The 17507-nt window shown below is 33.0% G+C and overlaps 1 protein-coding gene across 1 annotated transcript; it reads left to right on the forward strand.

The window, feature by feature from the left end:
• The first annotated feature begins 1347 nt into the window (after positions 1–1347).
• On the forward strand, positions 1348–17209 carry LOC132038413 (cell differentiation protein rcd1-like). Its single transcript, XM_059429086.1, has 10 exons — positions 1348–1352; positions 1735–1975; positions 7479–7550; positions 8109–8198; positions 8980–9007; positions 9615–9739; positions 10593–10697; positions 12942–13141; positions 13249–13318; positions 16666–17209. Exons 1-10 carry the CDS (start codon positions 1348–1350, stop codon positions 16807–16809), a joined length of 1080 nt encoding a protein of 359 aa, XP_059285069.1. The 3' UTR covers positions 16810–17209.
• The last annotated feature ends 298 nt before the right edge of the window (positions 17210–17507 follow it).

Here is a 17507-nt window from a genome sequence, read left to right on the forward strand (position 1 = left end):
TTCAATTATCTCACTGAGCAATGCTATATCAGCCCTTGGCCATAAACGAGAGAACGAAAATAGAAGTTTTAACCTGGAAGCCATTTTTTCTCTATCGTTAAAGGAAAAATAATTCTTATTTCTTGGATCATAATATAAAGATATATACTATACCATTTACGAAAACAATGTTGTAATGAATGTTTTCTTGTTTCAAGATTATACATAATGTATGTGTTAATTGAAAGTCAACAAATTTTATCCATCTATCTGAGATTATAGAGACATTATATTTATGAGATTGAGTTTAAAAAATAGTAAGTAGTTGAATGTATGACAATACTACTTTGTCAGGTATATTTTATGACCCTGTTCTCAGGAGTATTTACATTAAGTTGTTGTACAAGTCCTTATTAACTAGGGCTCATTTGGTTTAATTGGCATTTTACTTAAATTATTTATTAATCCTATGTTTTACCAATTTTAATTACACATTTTGATTTGTCCAACTTACATTTAATACACGTTCCTTTCCCTTTATTTTATTTTATTTTTCTTTCTTTTCTTTCCTTTTGAGCCGAGAGTCTTTCGGAAACAGCCTTCTTGCCCCAAAAAGGTAGAGATAAGGCCTAAGTACATCCTACCCTCCACAGACCCCACTTATGGGATTACACTGGGTATTATGATCTTGTATATATAATCCATGTACTAAAGTTTGTTTGGATTAGCTGATTAAAAGTAGCTGATAAGTATCAAGTCTTTGAAATTGATTTTACATGTAAATAGTTACGTGTTTGGTAGAAGTGCCGAAGTTTATAATAAGCAGTTAATGTGCTCGATAAAAAAGTGTCGATAAATACTTTTTAGTTAAAATGATTGAAATGTCCTTATAAATATTCAAAAAAAAAAATATATACATTTAAATATACTTTTACATAAAAAAGAACGAATAAAAAAAATAGAATAGAGAGACGATAAATAGGAGTTACGTTTTAGAAAGAGTATTGCGAAGATTATATAGACTTCAGGGATAAAATAATAAAAGGTTTGGTCAAAATTAAAAGTGTTTATAAGGTGCAAAATCATAAGTTGGGGGTGGTCAACTTATGACTTTTGGCTTATACACACAAGGTGTTCATCAAATGTGTGAATAAACTAAAAAGTTTTATAAGCTAGTTTGATCAACTTATAAACTTAGTGAAAAACCTAAAAGGGCAGCCGGTGCACTAAGCTCTCGCTATGTGCGGGGTTTGGGGAAGGGTCGGACCACAAGTGTCTATTGTACGCAGTCTTATTCTGCATTTCTACAAGAAGTTGTTTCCATGATTCGAACCCGTGACATCCTAGTCACATGGCGACAATTTTACAATGAAGTATTAGTTCCCGCTCTTACATACAAAACATAAAATTCTTAGTAAAATAGTATCAACATTTTGAAACTATGTAGAATAAAAAGATTGTCATTTAAATCAGAAGGGGTTAAATAGTAAATGCACCCGTAAATCTAAACTTTCTCCTCCAATTACAAGAATCCGCATGAGCCAAAAAAAATTTAAAGCCACCCCACCCGGGGTCCGAAAGGCGACATTATACATCAACTACTTTTGTCCCTCTCCTACTTCATTTTCTTTCAAAGCTAAACAAACATCTCGTGTTCTTTCACTGGAAAGAAAAAAAAAACGCCTCATTTTCTTCTCCTTTCTCATTTGGAATTTTTTTTAAAGGAAAGTTTTTCTTTAAGAATTTTAAATGAAGAATTAACCAGACTATAGATATCACATTGACATCATCGCCATCATTGAATCTGCCAGATTCACCATTTACAGATACTACATTGACATCATCGCCATCGTTGTTCAACACTTCTTCTTCTCCTTCTTCTGCGGTGATTACACATCAAAATCCTCTTGACTTAGATGCTGCAACTCCAAATCAGTTGGTGTTGTTACTCCATGATGTTAATCTCCGTGAAGAGGTTGTTGATCAACTCGTCAAGGTACATGACACGTTTTAAATGTTTTAATTATATATATGTTTATATATACATTTTGCGTACGTTTTAATTTTTGTATATCCACTTGTTATGTCTTTTTATCTTGTACTTGGTAGTTGTTCGGTGATTGAGATACAAAGGCAAGAAAGTTCATCGATCGCTTAATTTCTTTTGTGCTATTTTTAAGTGGCCAGTAGAATGCACATTGAACGAACTGTTGCAAGCGGTTTGTAAAATCTCTGAATGATTGATTTGATTGTCTTTCTCTTTCTATACACTTTTAAGTATGTCTAGGGGTGTCAAATGGGCAGGTTGGGTTGAATTTGGGCGGGTAAAAAATGGGCTGAGTTAATAAATGGACGGGTTATTGACCCCCAAAAGTTACTTGGGATGAAATGGGCTAAAAGTGGATCATAACCTAACCCGTCCAATTCTTATTAAGTTTTAATTTCTCTATTTCTTCTTTTATAGTAATTTTTTAGTACCTAATAAAACTATTTTCTTTCTTTGCTATGTCTATATAGGACATCAAATTAAAAAAATTGACAAGATTTCTCATGGTTCAATTTGGGATTCATATCAACCCAGCTTTTTATGGGCCGGAATAGGCTGAGCTCGTAATTGAGCGGGTCACTGATCAACCCAAACTTAGACACAACCTCAACCTTTCATTTGGAAAAGTTTGCAAAATTTTAGCATATACAAGCGCTAATTAACAGGGCCACGAGCTAGCCCAATGATAACTTAAATCTTTTTAAAGAGAGAAGTTCATTTAATTTTGTCAATTATCACATTAATGTCATTTCTACGAGCTTGAGTAATTCTTAATGCAATTATTGAGTAAGATCAACAGAATCATCTATCTTTTCCAATATAAAGACATTTTACTAATGATAAGTGCAAGTTCTTTTCTGGATTTTAACCTATATATACAAATTTATAAATCCCATTACACTGTTAGATAGGTCTTCATTTAATTACCTAACATAACTATATTTATTAGTTGTATACAAAGTAAGGGATTAGGCTCCAATCTTCCCAATTTTATGCTCTAATAGCTTGAGCTCTAAAGCATGGGTTTCAATCCTAACCACCTACAAACGCTTTACACCCAATCATTCCTAAGCAAGTTGTGTTAGACTGACCTCACAAGCCAAGATCATCTGGGGTTGGGTGCACAAATAACCAATTTGAGTAACCCATATAAAGTTCCTATAAGTCTAGTCACTTCAAACTCAATTTTAATTGGACTCACAGGTCTGAAGTTTAAAAAAAAAACTTTCAAGATATAGGTTTAGATAAAATGTCCAAAATATTTATGTGAAGGTTCACTCATATGCCTGAAGTTGGCTACAACTTCTTCATTCTTCAGCTTTATGATCCACCCTTCTTTATCGGCTCCAAAGATTTTCCCTGAAACAAAACCAAGGACTAAGTAAATATAGAATATCTATCCTTAATCAACTATCATAAACTGGGAAGAAATACCATCTTCATTAACGGTGCTGTAAAAGGAGACGGGCACCAATTTTCGTCAACAACTGGCAATGTCCTCAATTCAGTGATATGCTGAAACGACAGAAAGTCAAACATAATAGTTTTTGTCTAAAATCTCTCAATGTTGGCTAAAAATTAAATATTTTTGAAAAAGTTATACTCCTATGTCCCAATTTATATGGCACAGTTCCGATTTCGAGAGTCAAACAGTTTAATATTGACCGTGAATTTTGGCATGAAATTTTCAAGTTTTAAAATTAAAATTTACATACTTAAAAATTACGCAAAAAGTAATATAAGTCACAATGTTTGACAATTCAAAATATTTAATAGATATATGAAAAAATTACTGTTATACCTCGCATTTCGAACACTTGAATATTGCGAGTTAATGGTGGGAAGCTAAGGACGAGGTTACATTTTCCCGGTTGTGTTTGAAGTGCGTATAAATATTATTGTCATGGAATATTAGGGGTAAACCTGGGAAATTGAAAATCTTTGTTAGTACTTCTTGACAAGTGAGTGGCCGTGGGACCCACCCATGGATGGCCAATTGCTTCAAGCCATGAAAGGGGTGCATGTGTCCATTTTATATTTGTAAGGGTTAAACACATACATGGAGAAAGATGACCATGCAAAGCAACAAGTCATCTTTGTGACTTAAGGAAATTTCTAGAAATTTGGAGAAAATTAGAGAAAAAGGAAGAAAAAGAAAGAAGGGGAAAAACGTCCAAGAGGGTATATATATATATATATATATATATGTGTGTTGGTATACAAGGCACAACCCAATATTTCATTCTCTAAGAAAATTCAAGAAACTTGAGAGAAAAATGAAAGAAAAGAGAGATGGGAGGTTCGACGGTGGGGGGGCCGAACTAAATATTATGGAGAGTGAGAGGAAAAATTATTTTCTTCTAGTTTGTGACTAAATGGAAGGTCCTCTATCATGTGGAGGAGTTGTTGGAAGAAGTAGATCATTTGTCTTGCCATACACAAGCTAGCCGAGAGGTGGAGAAGATGAATGGAAGAGGTATGATTTAATCTTATCTTTTTTCATATGTTATAGATGATTTGTGTATATTGTGAAGTATGGAAATGAATGAAAATAGAGATGTTGAAAGTGTAGCCGTGTGGGTGTGTTTGGCCGTGTACATGTAGAGGTGTTAGGTTGATGAACTAATTGTATTCAACATGTTTGTGTGTTGTTGAAATGTGTAGAAAATGAATGAAAATCATGAAAATGTATATGTTGATGTTGGGCCGTGTAGGGGCTGCTTGGTATGCAAGAAATGAATTAATGTTATCGAATATTTTGGTCGTCGTCGTTATGAATTCTATGACGTAAAATGAAGAGTGATGATCCAAGTTGAAGTTAAAAACCATGTGGGCTGATTTGAGGGTTAATGTGACCTTATTATAGTCTCTTGAAATTGTGAGAGTAGTGTTGTAATGTATGGGACTATTGGCGTAGTTTATGAATTTGAAAGAAAGAATTAAGTCGTTCTTGTTCTTGTTGAAATTGGAAGGTGTTGGGCGAAGTAGTATGTGAATTGAATCGAATTGAATATGAATGGGATGTTGTTAGTAAGATTGTTGGTATTGTTGTTGATATTGTGGCCGAGTTCCATTCTCGGGTTGTTGTTGTTGAATTGGGCCGAGTTAGAATCTCGGGGGATGGCGCATTTACTGCCGAAATTTTGGTAGACGAGTGTTACTTTGAGAATTTACTTCTAAATGCCTCTAATTAAGGTTTGGTAAATATGACAAATTTGTAGATCTTGGCGGATTTGGAACTTGAATGTGGAGTCGCATGGGAAGCAGAAAAGGTATGTAAGGCTTCACTTTCCTTCTTTGGCATGTCTTAGATGTAATAGGCTTGAATACGTGTCTCGAGGACCACTCTAATTCTAGAAATCCGAGCTTGAATTTGACTACTATTCATTCAAAGCAGATTGAATTAAATGCTTATGAATAGCTGAAATAATTGTCTAAACACCTAGAGCTTGCATGAATAGGGTCCGTTTACCCTAAAACTCTCATAAGTCATGTCGCGAAACGTTTTATACGTAAATTGTGTACGCCGCCTCATTTGACTCGAGGTGGGCCCACTATTCCCGAACTCCCTCCTATTGTCCCATTAGGCTGGTTTCCGTACTATAGTTAATGGGAGTTCTTGGTTATCATTCCGACTACCAAACAATAGCTGTTCTAACTAAACCATTGACCCCAAGGCATGATTTTCCTTCCTAAAAGTTTACAAATGTTTTCCAAAATATTCATTTTTCTCCAAAAATCAAGTTTTACAATATTGAAAGTCTTAATGACTAAAACGACGACTATGGTTCTATGATGATAATGATGATGCCAGAGATGAGAAAAAGTATATGACGAATATGTCAAGGATATGTTCTTACTACGAATATGACGATATGAAATGTCAAGCTATTTTTGGATAATGACTATTTTCAAAGGTTTTAAAGTAAATGAAATGATGCCTTATGATTCTGTTATATGTTTTTTTTCATGAAGTTATTCTCCATTGATAGTCTCGTCTTATATAAATTGTCCCTTCAAGGTGAGACAAAGCGCCTATGGTTATTCCATATTGCGATCGGAGGTTATCGACCTTACGTCACTCCGATAGAGTCATAGCTTTTCTTTGGGCTATGGATGCTATGCTATGATATATGTATATGGGGAAGATGGGAGCAGGGCAGAGCGCTATAGACGCTGGGTTATACACGGTACATGTAGCCGTATTTGACTTGATATCATCCCGGACACGAGATGTCCGGACGCGGGATATATATATATTATGGTTAAATGGATCGGCTGCCGACGCCTCGGTAATACTACATGCTCTATTTTCTATATATATATGAAAAGAAATGTTTTTTTCAAGGAAAAGATAAGCATGCATGGTATCCGCCTCCAGAGGCATTCACATGTACAGGTTACTCTGTTATCCGATGATATGTTCTATGCTTCCAAGCAGATATTGTTCATATATAAGTTATTCCTTTATCCCACGATATGATATCCCGTTATTGTTCATGCTTATATCTCTTACTATGTTGCTACTTGCCTTACATGCTTAGTACATAGCTCGCATCGATCTGGGGTCGCGTTTTCCGCGTGTGTCATGAGCCGAGACTAGCATAGAAGATGCCCGGCGGAGTTGGTAGGCTCCACTTGTCCGGAGTCTTTGCCGAGTCGAGTATATGAGCCATGATGATTTGTTCGGAGTTAGAGACTTTGCGTGCATGAGTCGTGGGTATTGGGTTGTCATGTGTAAACGGCTCCAGCAGCCAATATGTTATTATGTTTCGTGTCACGAGTCTTATATGATGTCAGATTCTATTTATGGAAAAAAAAAAAATTTCTATGTATTCATTTCCTACTAGTTCATAAGTTCATATGTGTAATAAGAGTTAGCGGGTTCGCTCGGCTCCGAAGATGGGGTCGGGTGCCCATCACACCCTAGTAAAGTCGGGGTGTGACAATTACAGTCAAAGAAAGACATGCTTGAATCTGTAAATCTGAAAGGTGCCACATAAATTGGGAATAAGGGAGTATATAACTTAAATAATAGAGTAAGAATTGAATTACTTGTTTGGCCAAGCTTCCGGAAAGTCGAAATTGCTTATTCTAAATATTGATGTGTTTGGCCAAGCTGTTAGGTAAAAAGTGAGTGCTACTAAGTAGTAGCACAGCTATTTTCCAGAAGCTAAAAAAGCAACTTATTCCAATAACTACTTTTGAAGCCTTAGTCATACACAAATCACTGCTCTAACATTGGCAAAAGTATTTTTTAAATTAATTAGATAAACACAAACTACTAATCCTAATACTAATTCGATAAGCATTTATGATAAAAAAAAAAATTCAAAATAAATAGATTTTAGAAAATTTGGCCAAACATACCATTAGTCTTTTTCTTTTTTACCTACTGAAAGTGCTAGTAATTGTCACATTCTGAATTAGTGATTTTTCTTATATATTTCAGAAGCGAGATACATGCGAAAATCTTGCTCTTCTGTTGTGGAACACCTTCAATGTAGCTTACATACTTTTGCAGGTATACCTCTTCTAAATTTCACTCATCTAAATTCAGTTGGATAAACTTAAACTGGACTTTTAGAGTTTATGTTATGAATTTTATGACCTTCTCGTCTAAAAGCAATTATTAGAGAGAGCACATTCTTGATACATGTTAAATTGTGTGACCCTATAATTTAAATGTTCAGACTGTCACAAAAACACATTCTTAGTTACTTAATTATGTCTTCAATAGTTATACTCTTCTCCCGGAGAAGAGGCATATGAATGCATGTGAAATAATTCTAGATAAATGATAATTATTTTTTTTAGTGTCTTTGTAACGAGATGGTACTGATAGGTTAAACAAAATGATAGGCTACTTGTTTTAATTCATCACTCCATCAACTAATTCTCTTTTTGAGTTATTTCCCTCTCACCAGCAACTGTAACTTTCACAAGTTTTGATTTTGTTTTCTCTAGACAAGCAACAAATGTCAAATGATTTTTCTTTATTTGATTTGCTGAAATTTTTTGAAGAACGCGTTTTGATCAACAAGAAGTTATCATTACCTATTTTTTCTCTTATTAATTTCAGGAAGTCACAGTAGTGTACCGGAAGTTGTCACCCTCAAAGTTATCTCCGAGGGAGTCAACTCGAGCATGTAAAGCCCTTGCTTTGTTTCAGGTCAGCAATATCCAATCAAACCAGTGTATTTCCACAGTTCCCCTTGTTGGTTTACTTAGAATATAGCGTGGCATGTGTTATAATCGTATGCATGCTCATCAACGAGACAACAACTACGCTTTCTCCTATTGAAGTAGCAAAATATACTAAATTATGTCTTTCACAGGGCACCTCTTTTATGCAATTTGTGCAAAACCTGTTAGATTTGGTGAATGTGCTTTATCCTGCAATGTTTTAGTCCATGTGCAAAACCTGTTAGATCTGGCATGTGATGGTTTTTATTTTCTTGGCTTCTAGGGCCTCAAATGAAATGCAGTAAGGCCAAGCGAGAGGAAATAATCCTGTAGTCCCCGGGATTAATCCCCTAGGCAATGTCTATTAATACCTAGAACTTCAACTCATAATTCTCCACAAATCTCATAGCTGGACCAGTATTAGTAACTGGAAGTAAGTATTAGTACCTTTTTACTTTTGTGGTACAATGTTCTGCATATTAACTTCAGTTCAATCAGTATCTATGAGCAAATTTCCTAGAAGGGTTGAAACAGTCGGTTTCAATATCAATATCCATGAAATGCAGTACAAGAGGCAATTTTTGTGTAAGTCTATGCACATCATATGATTCTCAAAACTAACATTCTTGGTGAAGATGATTTTTTATTATAACTATTTTTTTCAACAAGAATTTGATGGTATCGTGTCATAACTTATTTTGTGAAATCAGTTTTCCGCCACTGCATGATATGTATTCACCTTACTCCTTTATGGCTATAACCTGCAGGTTATGGCCAATAACCCAGAAACAAGAAGGGGGCATAGAAGGTAATGTCAGTTCTTGAAATGATACAAAGTGAAATGAAATTTAGACCTAGGCTGAACTAACCGTAAGAGTGAATCAAATTGCTGTACGTGTATGAGTATGGAAAGATTCAGGTGTATAAGTTTCAAAAAGATCGCGTTAGTTTTTAATCCTGTCACAGGCTCGTCAGAGTTATAAAATTATATCCACTTCTCTTAGAATATCTTCCTTCTCTTTTCCTGCCATCTTCTAAATAAGTGGAAGAACAAATTCTAGCCGCTGCAGACCTTTTTCATCATATACTTGTGCTTCATTTATTTAATCTTTCAAAAAAAAAAAAATCTATTTCCATTAACTACGACTAATTTTGTCCAAGCATCAGTTGTTGATGTCTATTCCATTATCATCATGCTTGAAAATCTTTTGTGATGAAGTATATGTCCTTTTTAATGCGCTACTTTACCTCAAAGTCAAACTTTTTGTTTTTTCAATACTAATTCTTATCGCTCTGCATCCCACGCCCCATCTTTCTTTTTTTGAATATGGAGTGCTAGAATAATTGCAGACAGAGCAAGAAATGTTTTACTGTTATGTGACAAACAGTTAACTCGTCTATTAACTTCTCTTTACAGCCCGAATACCGTATTATCTCTACCCATTTCTCAAGACTAATGGAAATGATGACCAGCCTTTGGAGTATTTGAGGCTCACCAGCTTGGGCGTTCTTGGTTCCCTAACAACGGTCTTCTTCCATTCATTCATGCATTTACCTTTTGCAATTTTCTTCAAGACTGGATGTTCAGTAATTACACTTAACTTCTCTGATTAAATCATCAATCAAAAGTCCAAATGTGTCTTATAAGTCCATAAGAAAAGTTTACTTTTCACTTTCAATATAACTATTCTTGTTTTGGGTTTTCTTCCCTTGGTGCTAATGTAGTTCACATTACTTTTCTCAGTGATAAACTTTGGATATGCTTCCTTGTGACATTACCATTATGTTTAGATCCATGAAGAGAGTGGAGAGGGTGAGGGGAGAAATTCATTGGCTTCCTTTTTGGTGGAGTAATCAAAATTACCTCTGGTTGTTTGGTTTATAAGTGGATTGAACTAAAGAAATATACTCTTTTTCCATCCAATTAAAGAGATGCTGAAAAGTTTAAGTTAAGGGATACACCACCAAGTATATGACTAAATACCTCCTCTTTTACTTCCCTTCTTCCTACTCTTCCTCTTTACAATTGGAAAATAAACCAGCAAGTACAAAAATGAGTAATAACCCCTAGTAGAGACTGGTACAATTCAATTCACCATTTTGTTCTTTCGGGTTTGATTGTGTCGTAGCTTTCTAATTCGGATTAGGTTTATCGTTGGACGAACTGCATTGCTGATATAGTGATATTGATCCCAAAAGAAAAGACGGGAGCTCGAGGTATAGCTGGGCTGTGAACATCCAACCATGGTATAAAAATTGAATAGGTTCGATATATAGTACCATTTTGTATTCGTAATTTGACTGATGATCATACATTTGTAGCATTATTCTAATTTTTGTGAATGCTACTTCATGATTCTGAATTTGCTTGCTGGTGCAGTTTGATGATCCATATGGATCAGATGTCCTTACTTTTTTCATGGAATCGCAAGTGGTTCCTTTGTGCCTGGGGTGCATGGATCTAGGTGATGAACTGTCATCGATGGTTAGTCCGTTACATACTTATTTTACACTTAGAAGTTACTCCCTCCGTTTCGATTTGTTTATCCTAGTTTGACTTGGCACGGAGTTTTAAAAAATAAAGCAAACTTTTGAATCTTGTGATCTTAAACTAAAGATATATATGTATTAAAATGTAGGAGGGTTTTGGGATGTAAAGAGTTACTAATTATAAAAAGTAATATTCTTTTTGGGGAAAAGGGTCAAATATACCCCTCTACTTTATTTTATTAGTTAAATATACCCTCCGTTAGTGAAGGTTAATAAAAATACCCATGGCGTTTTCAAACTTCACACTTATGCCCCTATTTGGATGGAAATCCCCAAATCCTCTCAAATTACCCAATTTAAAAAAAAATTACCACTTTTTTGTTGACCCGCCCCACCCGACCCGCCTATCAATTATCGAGTTTCTTTCCATCAAATGATAAAATTCCAAAGCGTATATTAGGTGAGACAATTCAGATGTGGCACACCTTTAGATTAGATACCTCACTAAATAAAATGATGAAAAATTTTTGTTTTGGAGGATGAAAATTCTCCATCAGGGAATATGAGAACGTCCCCAATAATTGTAAGCACGGTAGAAAATTTGTGCATGTGATGATGAATTGCAGAGTTCTAGAAAGGCAGCTAAAATCAAGAACAATGAAATCAGAGTGGAAATGGATGAGGTAAGGGGTAATAAATGATATACTTTTAATTGCAATCAACTAATATGCTTATGAGGAGTGAACGAACCACACGTTAATTCTGGGAGTTATTCGTTATAGGCTCCAACATACCACTTTTAAACTATTTTACTCTGTTCTAAGATGAGCATTTAAGCCATCAAAATCTTTAACTCTGCTATGAATTGGACAATTAAGTCAACAAAATATTCAACTCCGTACAATCTAACATGAACATGAAAATATGCACTGGTAACTTAACTAACTTAATCTTATTGCAGTAATCATTTCATACTCTGACAATCCATATAACAATTGTAAATAATCATACAACATATGTATGTATTAGATAGTACACACAACATTAATACTAGCTATAACCATAATGTATGCAGTATTCAAACATCTCTATTAGTGTTGGATTTTATCACTTGGTGCACTGCTTTTTTTTTTTTTTTTGTGTTTTTTTCCATGGAAAAGAATGATAAGCTAGGATTGCGCTGATGAAAATCAACAAAAAAAGTGGGTAATTTTTTTGAAATTGGGTAATTTGAGAGGATTTGAGGATTTCCATCCAAATAGGGGCATAAGTGTGAAGTTTGAAGATGTGGGCGTATTTTTGTTAACTTTATATATACTAATAAAACAAAATAACCCTTTTTAATCAAATAAATTGAAATATATATTTCTTGCCATCTACTTTCTTCAAATGAATTTCTTGCCATCTACTTTCTTCACAGGGGTTCCTGATAACCTCACAATGATGTATTTTAGTTTTATTGTTTCATCAGAAGAATTTTTTTCGTGTTCCCTCTATATACATGTATTTCGAAGGAGAATTTGGCTCGGAATAAAGTTAAAAACTTCATGGGACTGAGTGACCATATGATTAAAAGGGAATTAGGATCTTGATTACTGTTGCATAGGGTGATATAGATTTGTTTTTTCAACACAATAGTAAGTTCTGTTGCTGAAAACCTACATCATAAATGTAATACAGTATTTAGTTTGTAAAGAAGTCATGCATCCGGCGGTGGAGAACTGGAGATAGGATTTTTATAAATGGGATTCAAAATATAAAGAAGTAAACACATAAAGAAGTCAAGGAGATTGAAAATCTACTATATACACATTGAAAAATAGTTTTGATCTTTTATACCACAAAATTTATGCTATTGGAGTTTTAATAGGATTATACTAAGTTGGGGGTTAAAAAATATAGAACTAGAGCCAGGATTATACTAAGAGTGTTCACGGAGAAGTCAAGGGGATTCAACATATATTATATATACATTAAAAATAAGTTTAACCATATATATATACAGTGTAAATTAGATATACCTAATGCTAAAACATTCCTGAGAAGAACGCCAGCAAACTTTTGCAGGAGAAATGGGGCATGTGTCATTAGAAAAGGAGATAAGGGTATTTTGTGATATGTCTGCAAACTCCTGATTTTCCATTCTGTTTTATATATAGTGCTTCTGTATGACTTTGTTGGTTTGTGGTGATATGCTTATTCTTGAATCTTATATGAAAAGAATGTTTTACCTCCACAGGTTGCAACCCTCATAGTTATGAAAATGTTGATGCAAGAGGCGGGAATGACCTATTGTTGTGCTTCGGCTCATCGCTTTTACTCGATAGTACAGGTCTTGTACCGAGTGATAGAGAAACTGTTTGAAAAACCTTGTTTACTGCATCTGAAATATGTGGTACGATGTTATCTTAGTCTTTCAGTGGTGTTAAAGTTCGTTTGGTAAGCATTTTCGTCCCTGCTGCTCGAGTTTCATTATTGTTATTCTCTGTAAGTGTCAGTTATTATCTTTTCTTGAATTTATTGTTTGATCCACTTTCATAATGCAGCTCTTGTGCTACATCGAGAAGACAAGTTCCTCCCCAACTATTTGACAACACTTCTAAGGGCATTCTTCGTGTGAGTTCATCTGCTCTTCTTTTATTTACATTTCTACTATATTAGAAGCACCGGTTGGTGCTTCTTTCGTCGTCCGTCTGTGGACCCCCCCCCCCCCCCCCGCAACACCAACATAAAAAATAAAAAAATAAAAAAAAATTGGCCCCCATATTAAACAGGCCCTAAAAAAAAAAAAATTATGGGCCTCATATTCAACAACATTCAGTATTAAAAAAAATTGTGGGCCCATATTAAACAACATCCAAGTATTAAAAAAAAAGTGGAACCCACCACATCCAAACTCATGGGAAAAAAAAAGTGGACCCCATATTAACAAAATCAAGCAATATTTAAAAAACAAACAATGTTAAAAAAATGCGGGCCCATATTAAACACGATGCGTATTCATAGCAAACACTAATATAATAAAGTTTTAAATACGGAGCACAAACTACAATGTTATATTAATCGTGTTTTGAACATAGTATCCCATATTGACAAAATCAAGCAATATATAAAAAAAAATGAATCCCATATTAAAAAAATAAACAATGTCAAAAAAAAAAAGTGCAGACTTTGTATTCTTAGCAAACACTAATATAATAAAATTTTATATACGGAGCACAAATTACAATGTTATATCAATCATGTTTTGAACATAGTAAAAATTGTAAAAAAAAAAAAAAAAAAAAATTGTGGGCCCCATATTCAACAACATCCAGTATTAAAAAAAATTGTAAAAAAGAATTATGGGCCCCATATTAAACAACATCCAGTATTAAAAAGAAAAGTGGAACCCACCACATTCAAACTCACGGGGAAAAAAAAGTGGACCCCATATTAACAAAATCTAGCAATATTGAAAAAAAAAAAAAAAAGTGAATCCCATATTTAAAAAACAAACAATGTAAAAAATATGGGCCCCATATTAAACACGATGCGTATTCATAGCAAACACTAATATAATAAAGTTTTAAATACGGAGCACAAACTACAATGTTATATTAATCGTGTTTTAAACATAGTATCCCATATTGACAAAATCAAGCAATATATAAAAAAAATGAATCCCATATTAAAAAAATAAATAATGTCAAAAAAATAGTGCAGACTTTGTATTCTTAACAAATACTAATATAATAAAGTTTTAAATACGGAGCACAAATTACAATGTTATATCAATCATGTTTTGAACATAGTATATATAAAAAATAAAAAAAAATTGGGCCTCATATTAAACAGGCCCATAAAAAAAATTGTAAAAAAAAAATTGTGGGCCTCATATATATTGACCCCATACTAAACAGCATCAAGCAATATATAAAATAAAAAAAAAGTGGAACCCACCATCTCGAAACTCACGGTAAAAAAAAGTAGACCCCATATTAACAAAATTAAGCATTATCAAAAAAAAAAAAAAAAATTGAACCCCATATTCAAAAAAAATAATGTCAAAAAAAACTTTGTATTCATAGTAAACACTAATATAATAAAGTTTTAGATACGGAGTACAAACTACAATGTTATATTAATCGTGTTTTGAACATAGTATATATATATATATATTAAAAATAATGCAAATTAATAATGTCCAAAAAAAATGCACCCCATATTAAAAAATCAAACAATATTCATGTAATTTCCAAAGTATCTCATTAAGTCAATAATAATGGATTCATTACGCGTGCGTATCAATCCATTAGTGGGAGCAAATGAAATTATTGTACAAGATAACATACTTAAAATACTTATATATTAAAATAAGATAGAATTTAATTACTTTTTCATTTTTTCCTTACTCTAATAAATGTGAAAATAATTGTGGGCCCCATATTAAACACCATGCGTATTTGTAGCAAACACTAATATAATAAAGTTTTAAATACGGAACACAAACTACAATGTTATATTAATCGTGTTTTGAACATAGTATCCCATATTGACAAAATCAAGCAATATATATAATAAAAAAAAGTGAATCCCATATTAAAAAAATAAACAATGTCAAAAAAAAAGTGCAGACTTTGTATTCTTAGCAAACACTAATATAATAAAGTTTTAGATACGGAGCACAAATTACAATGTTATATCAATCGTGTTTTCAACATAGTGTATGTGTATATATATATATATATATTATATACATAAATATAATACAAACTAATAATGTCCAAAAGGGTGGGCTCCATACTGAACGACACCAAGCAATATAAAAGATAAAAATAAAAAAAGAAGAAACTATATAAAGCATGGGTTTAGACCCATGTTTCATCGTCCGTTGTCCCTTTAAAAAAAAAAGGAAGAAAAAAAAGTGGAACTGACCACATCCAAACTCACGGGAAAAAAAAAAGTGGACCCCATATTAACAGAATCAAGCCATATTAAAAAAAAAAAATGTGAATCCCATATTAATAAAACAAACAATGTTAAAAAACAAATGCTTAGAAAATCAAACAATTAAATCAATAATAATGGACTCTTTAGAATAAGGAAAAAATTAATTTCTACTTTGTTTCATTTTAAACATGTAAAATTAATTTAATAATTAGAATTATCTAAATCAAAATTTGATAAAAAATAATAAGTATTTTACACCGTTAAATTAATTGAATTAAAATTGAAAGTATCAACTCGATATTCAAAATATTGCTATTGTTTTATCGAAAGAGAGGAAAATAGTTTCTTTTTAAACAAGTCTTCTCTTTTAAAAGGTATTAATAAATTTTCGTAGCAAACACGAATAAAATAAAGTTTTAGATACGAAAACACAAACTACAATGTTAAATTAATCGTATTTTGATATATATATATATATATATATATATATATATATATATATATATATATATATATATATATATATATTATCATTATCTAAACACAACTACATATATATATATATATATACACTATAATATATATATAGTGTTGGGCCAACTGCATATAAGACGGCATAGGCCATCTAGTACTAATAAACATATGCAATGGGCCGTGACTTTACTGTTACAAAAAATAGTTTTGTGACTTTAGTGTTACAAATAGTTAGTTTAGTGTCTCTCTTATAAAAACTATAGTATTGCGACCCTAGTGTTACACAGAGAAAGTCTATTGACCATTGGTTAAATTAACCCCTATTGTTAGCCTAGTCTCTTTCTTCATTTTCTTGCAACAACTCCGAATAAAACTCTTTATGCAATCAATCATTTAGTATAGCACAAGGTTGAAACCTTTTGGTAGTACTTGTTTCGATCGAATTGCATCTTCTATAGCATTTTAATCGTTTAGTATCACCTTTTTTTTTTTTTTTTTTTCAATTACAGTTACAATTTCGTGTGTATGATTGTTCATTTTTGCATATGCCTGTGCAGGATGACCCCGAAACTTCATGGATGCTGCATCTGCTACATTTCAGTATTTACGGCTGTTTTCCGGCATATCAAATTAGTAACAACATTGCAAAGCCGGATACAACAACTCAAAAGGCTAAGGGAAAGGGAAAGAAGAAGAAGTGAACTTGTTCTGTGGGAACCTCTCTCTCTGTGTTTGTAATAGTAGGAGAAGATAACAAATAATGACCTCAGTAGAGGGAAGTATTTTTTAAATTAATGTTTCGACTATTAAAGACTCGAAAACTTGTTGCATAGTAGAGCCTCGTTAAAACTGATAGTTTTGTGTTTATTGTGTATTGAACTGTAGCTTTGTTCACATGGAGTGAAGTCATATGTTGTTGTTTTCTTTATAATTATAATACCGTTTGGTGTTGAGAGAAAGTGTTTTTGTTTTCTTTTTATATGTTTATTTTTGACAGGTAAGAGGTTTTGGTTTTCTTTCTTATTTCTTCTTTTTCTGGAGAAAAAATATTTGCATGTGATTTAGTTTTGGGAAATTGATATTGGGCTTCTTTTTGTTTTTGAAAATAAAAACATTAACAGCTTGTTCGGATGGTTGAATTGTGTTGTTGGTTTAAATACAATATTTGTTTGGTTGCTACATAAATTTTATTGTATCGTGTCTTTAAATTCATCGTTAAGTAACGACGACAAGTCCCATTTACAGTAGGAAAAAACAACAAATAATGACCTCAGTTGGCTCATTGGAATTGTATTGTGTTCCAGTTGTATCATTTGTAGGGATTCAGATGCCATATTGGGGTGTTGGGGTGGGGTGGGGGGGGGGGGGGGGCGTAAGTGGATTTGAATTAAGCTTTTCA

This window comes from Lycium ferocissimum, chromosome 11, assembly GCF_029784015.1.
Source record: "Lycium ferocissimum isolate CSIRO_LF1 chromosome 11, AGI_CSIRO_Lferr_CH_V1, whole genome shotgun sequence".
In the NCBI taxonomy this organism is placed as follows: Eukaryota; Viridiplantae; Streptophyta; class Magnoliopsida; order Solanales; family Solanaceae; genus Lycium; species Lycium ferocissimum.

Bases quoted from the DNA above. Each gene is read 5' to 3' on its own strand.
- LOC132038413 (XM_059429086.1), top strand. The intron at 7,551-8,108 runs GTATACCTCTTC...TATTAATTTCAG, and splicing joins TAGCTTACATACTTTTGCAG to GAAGTCACAGTAGTGTACCG. The intron at 9,008-9,614 runs GGGGGCATAGAA...AACTCGTCTATT, and splicing joins CAATAACCCAGAAACAAGAA to AACTTCTCTTTACAGCCCGA.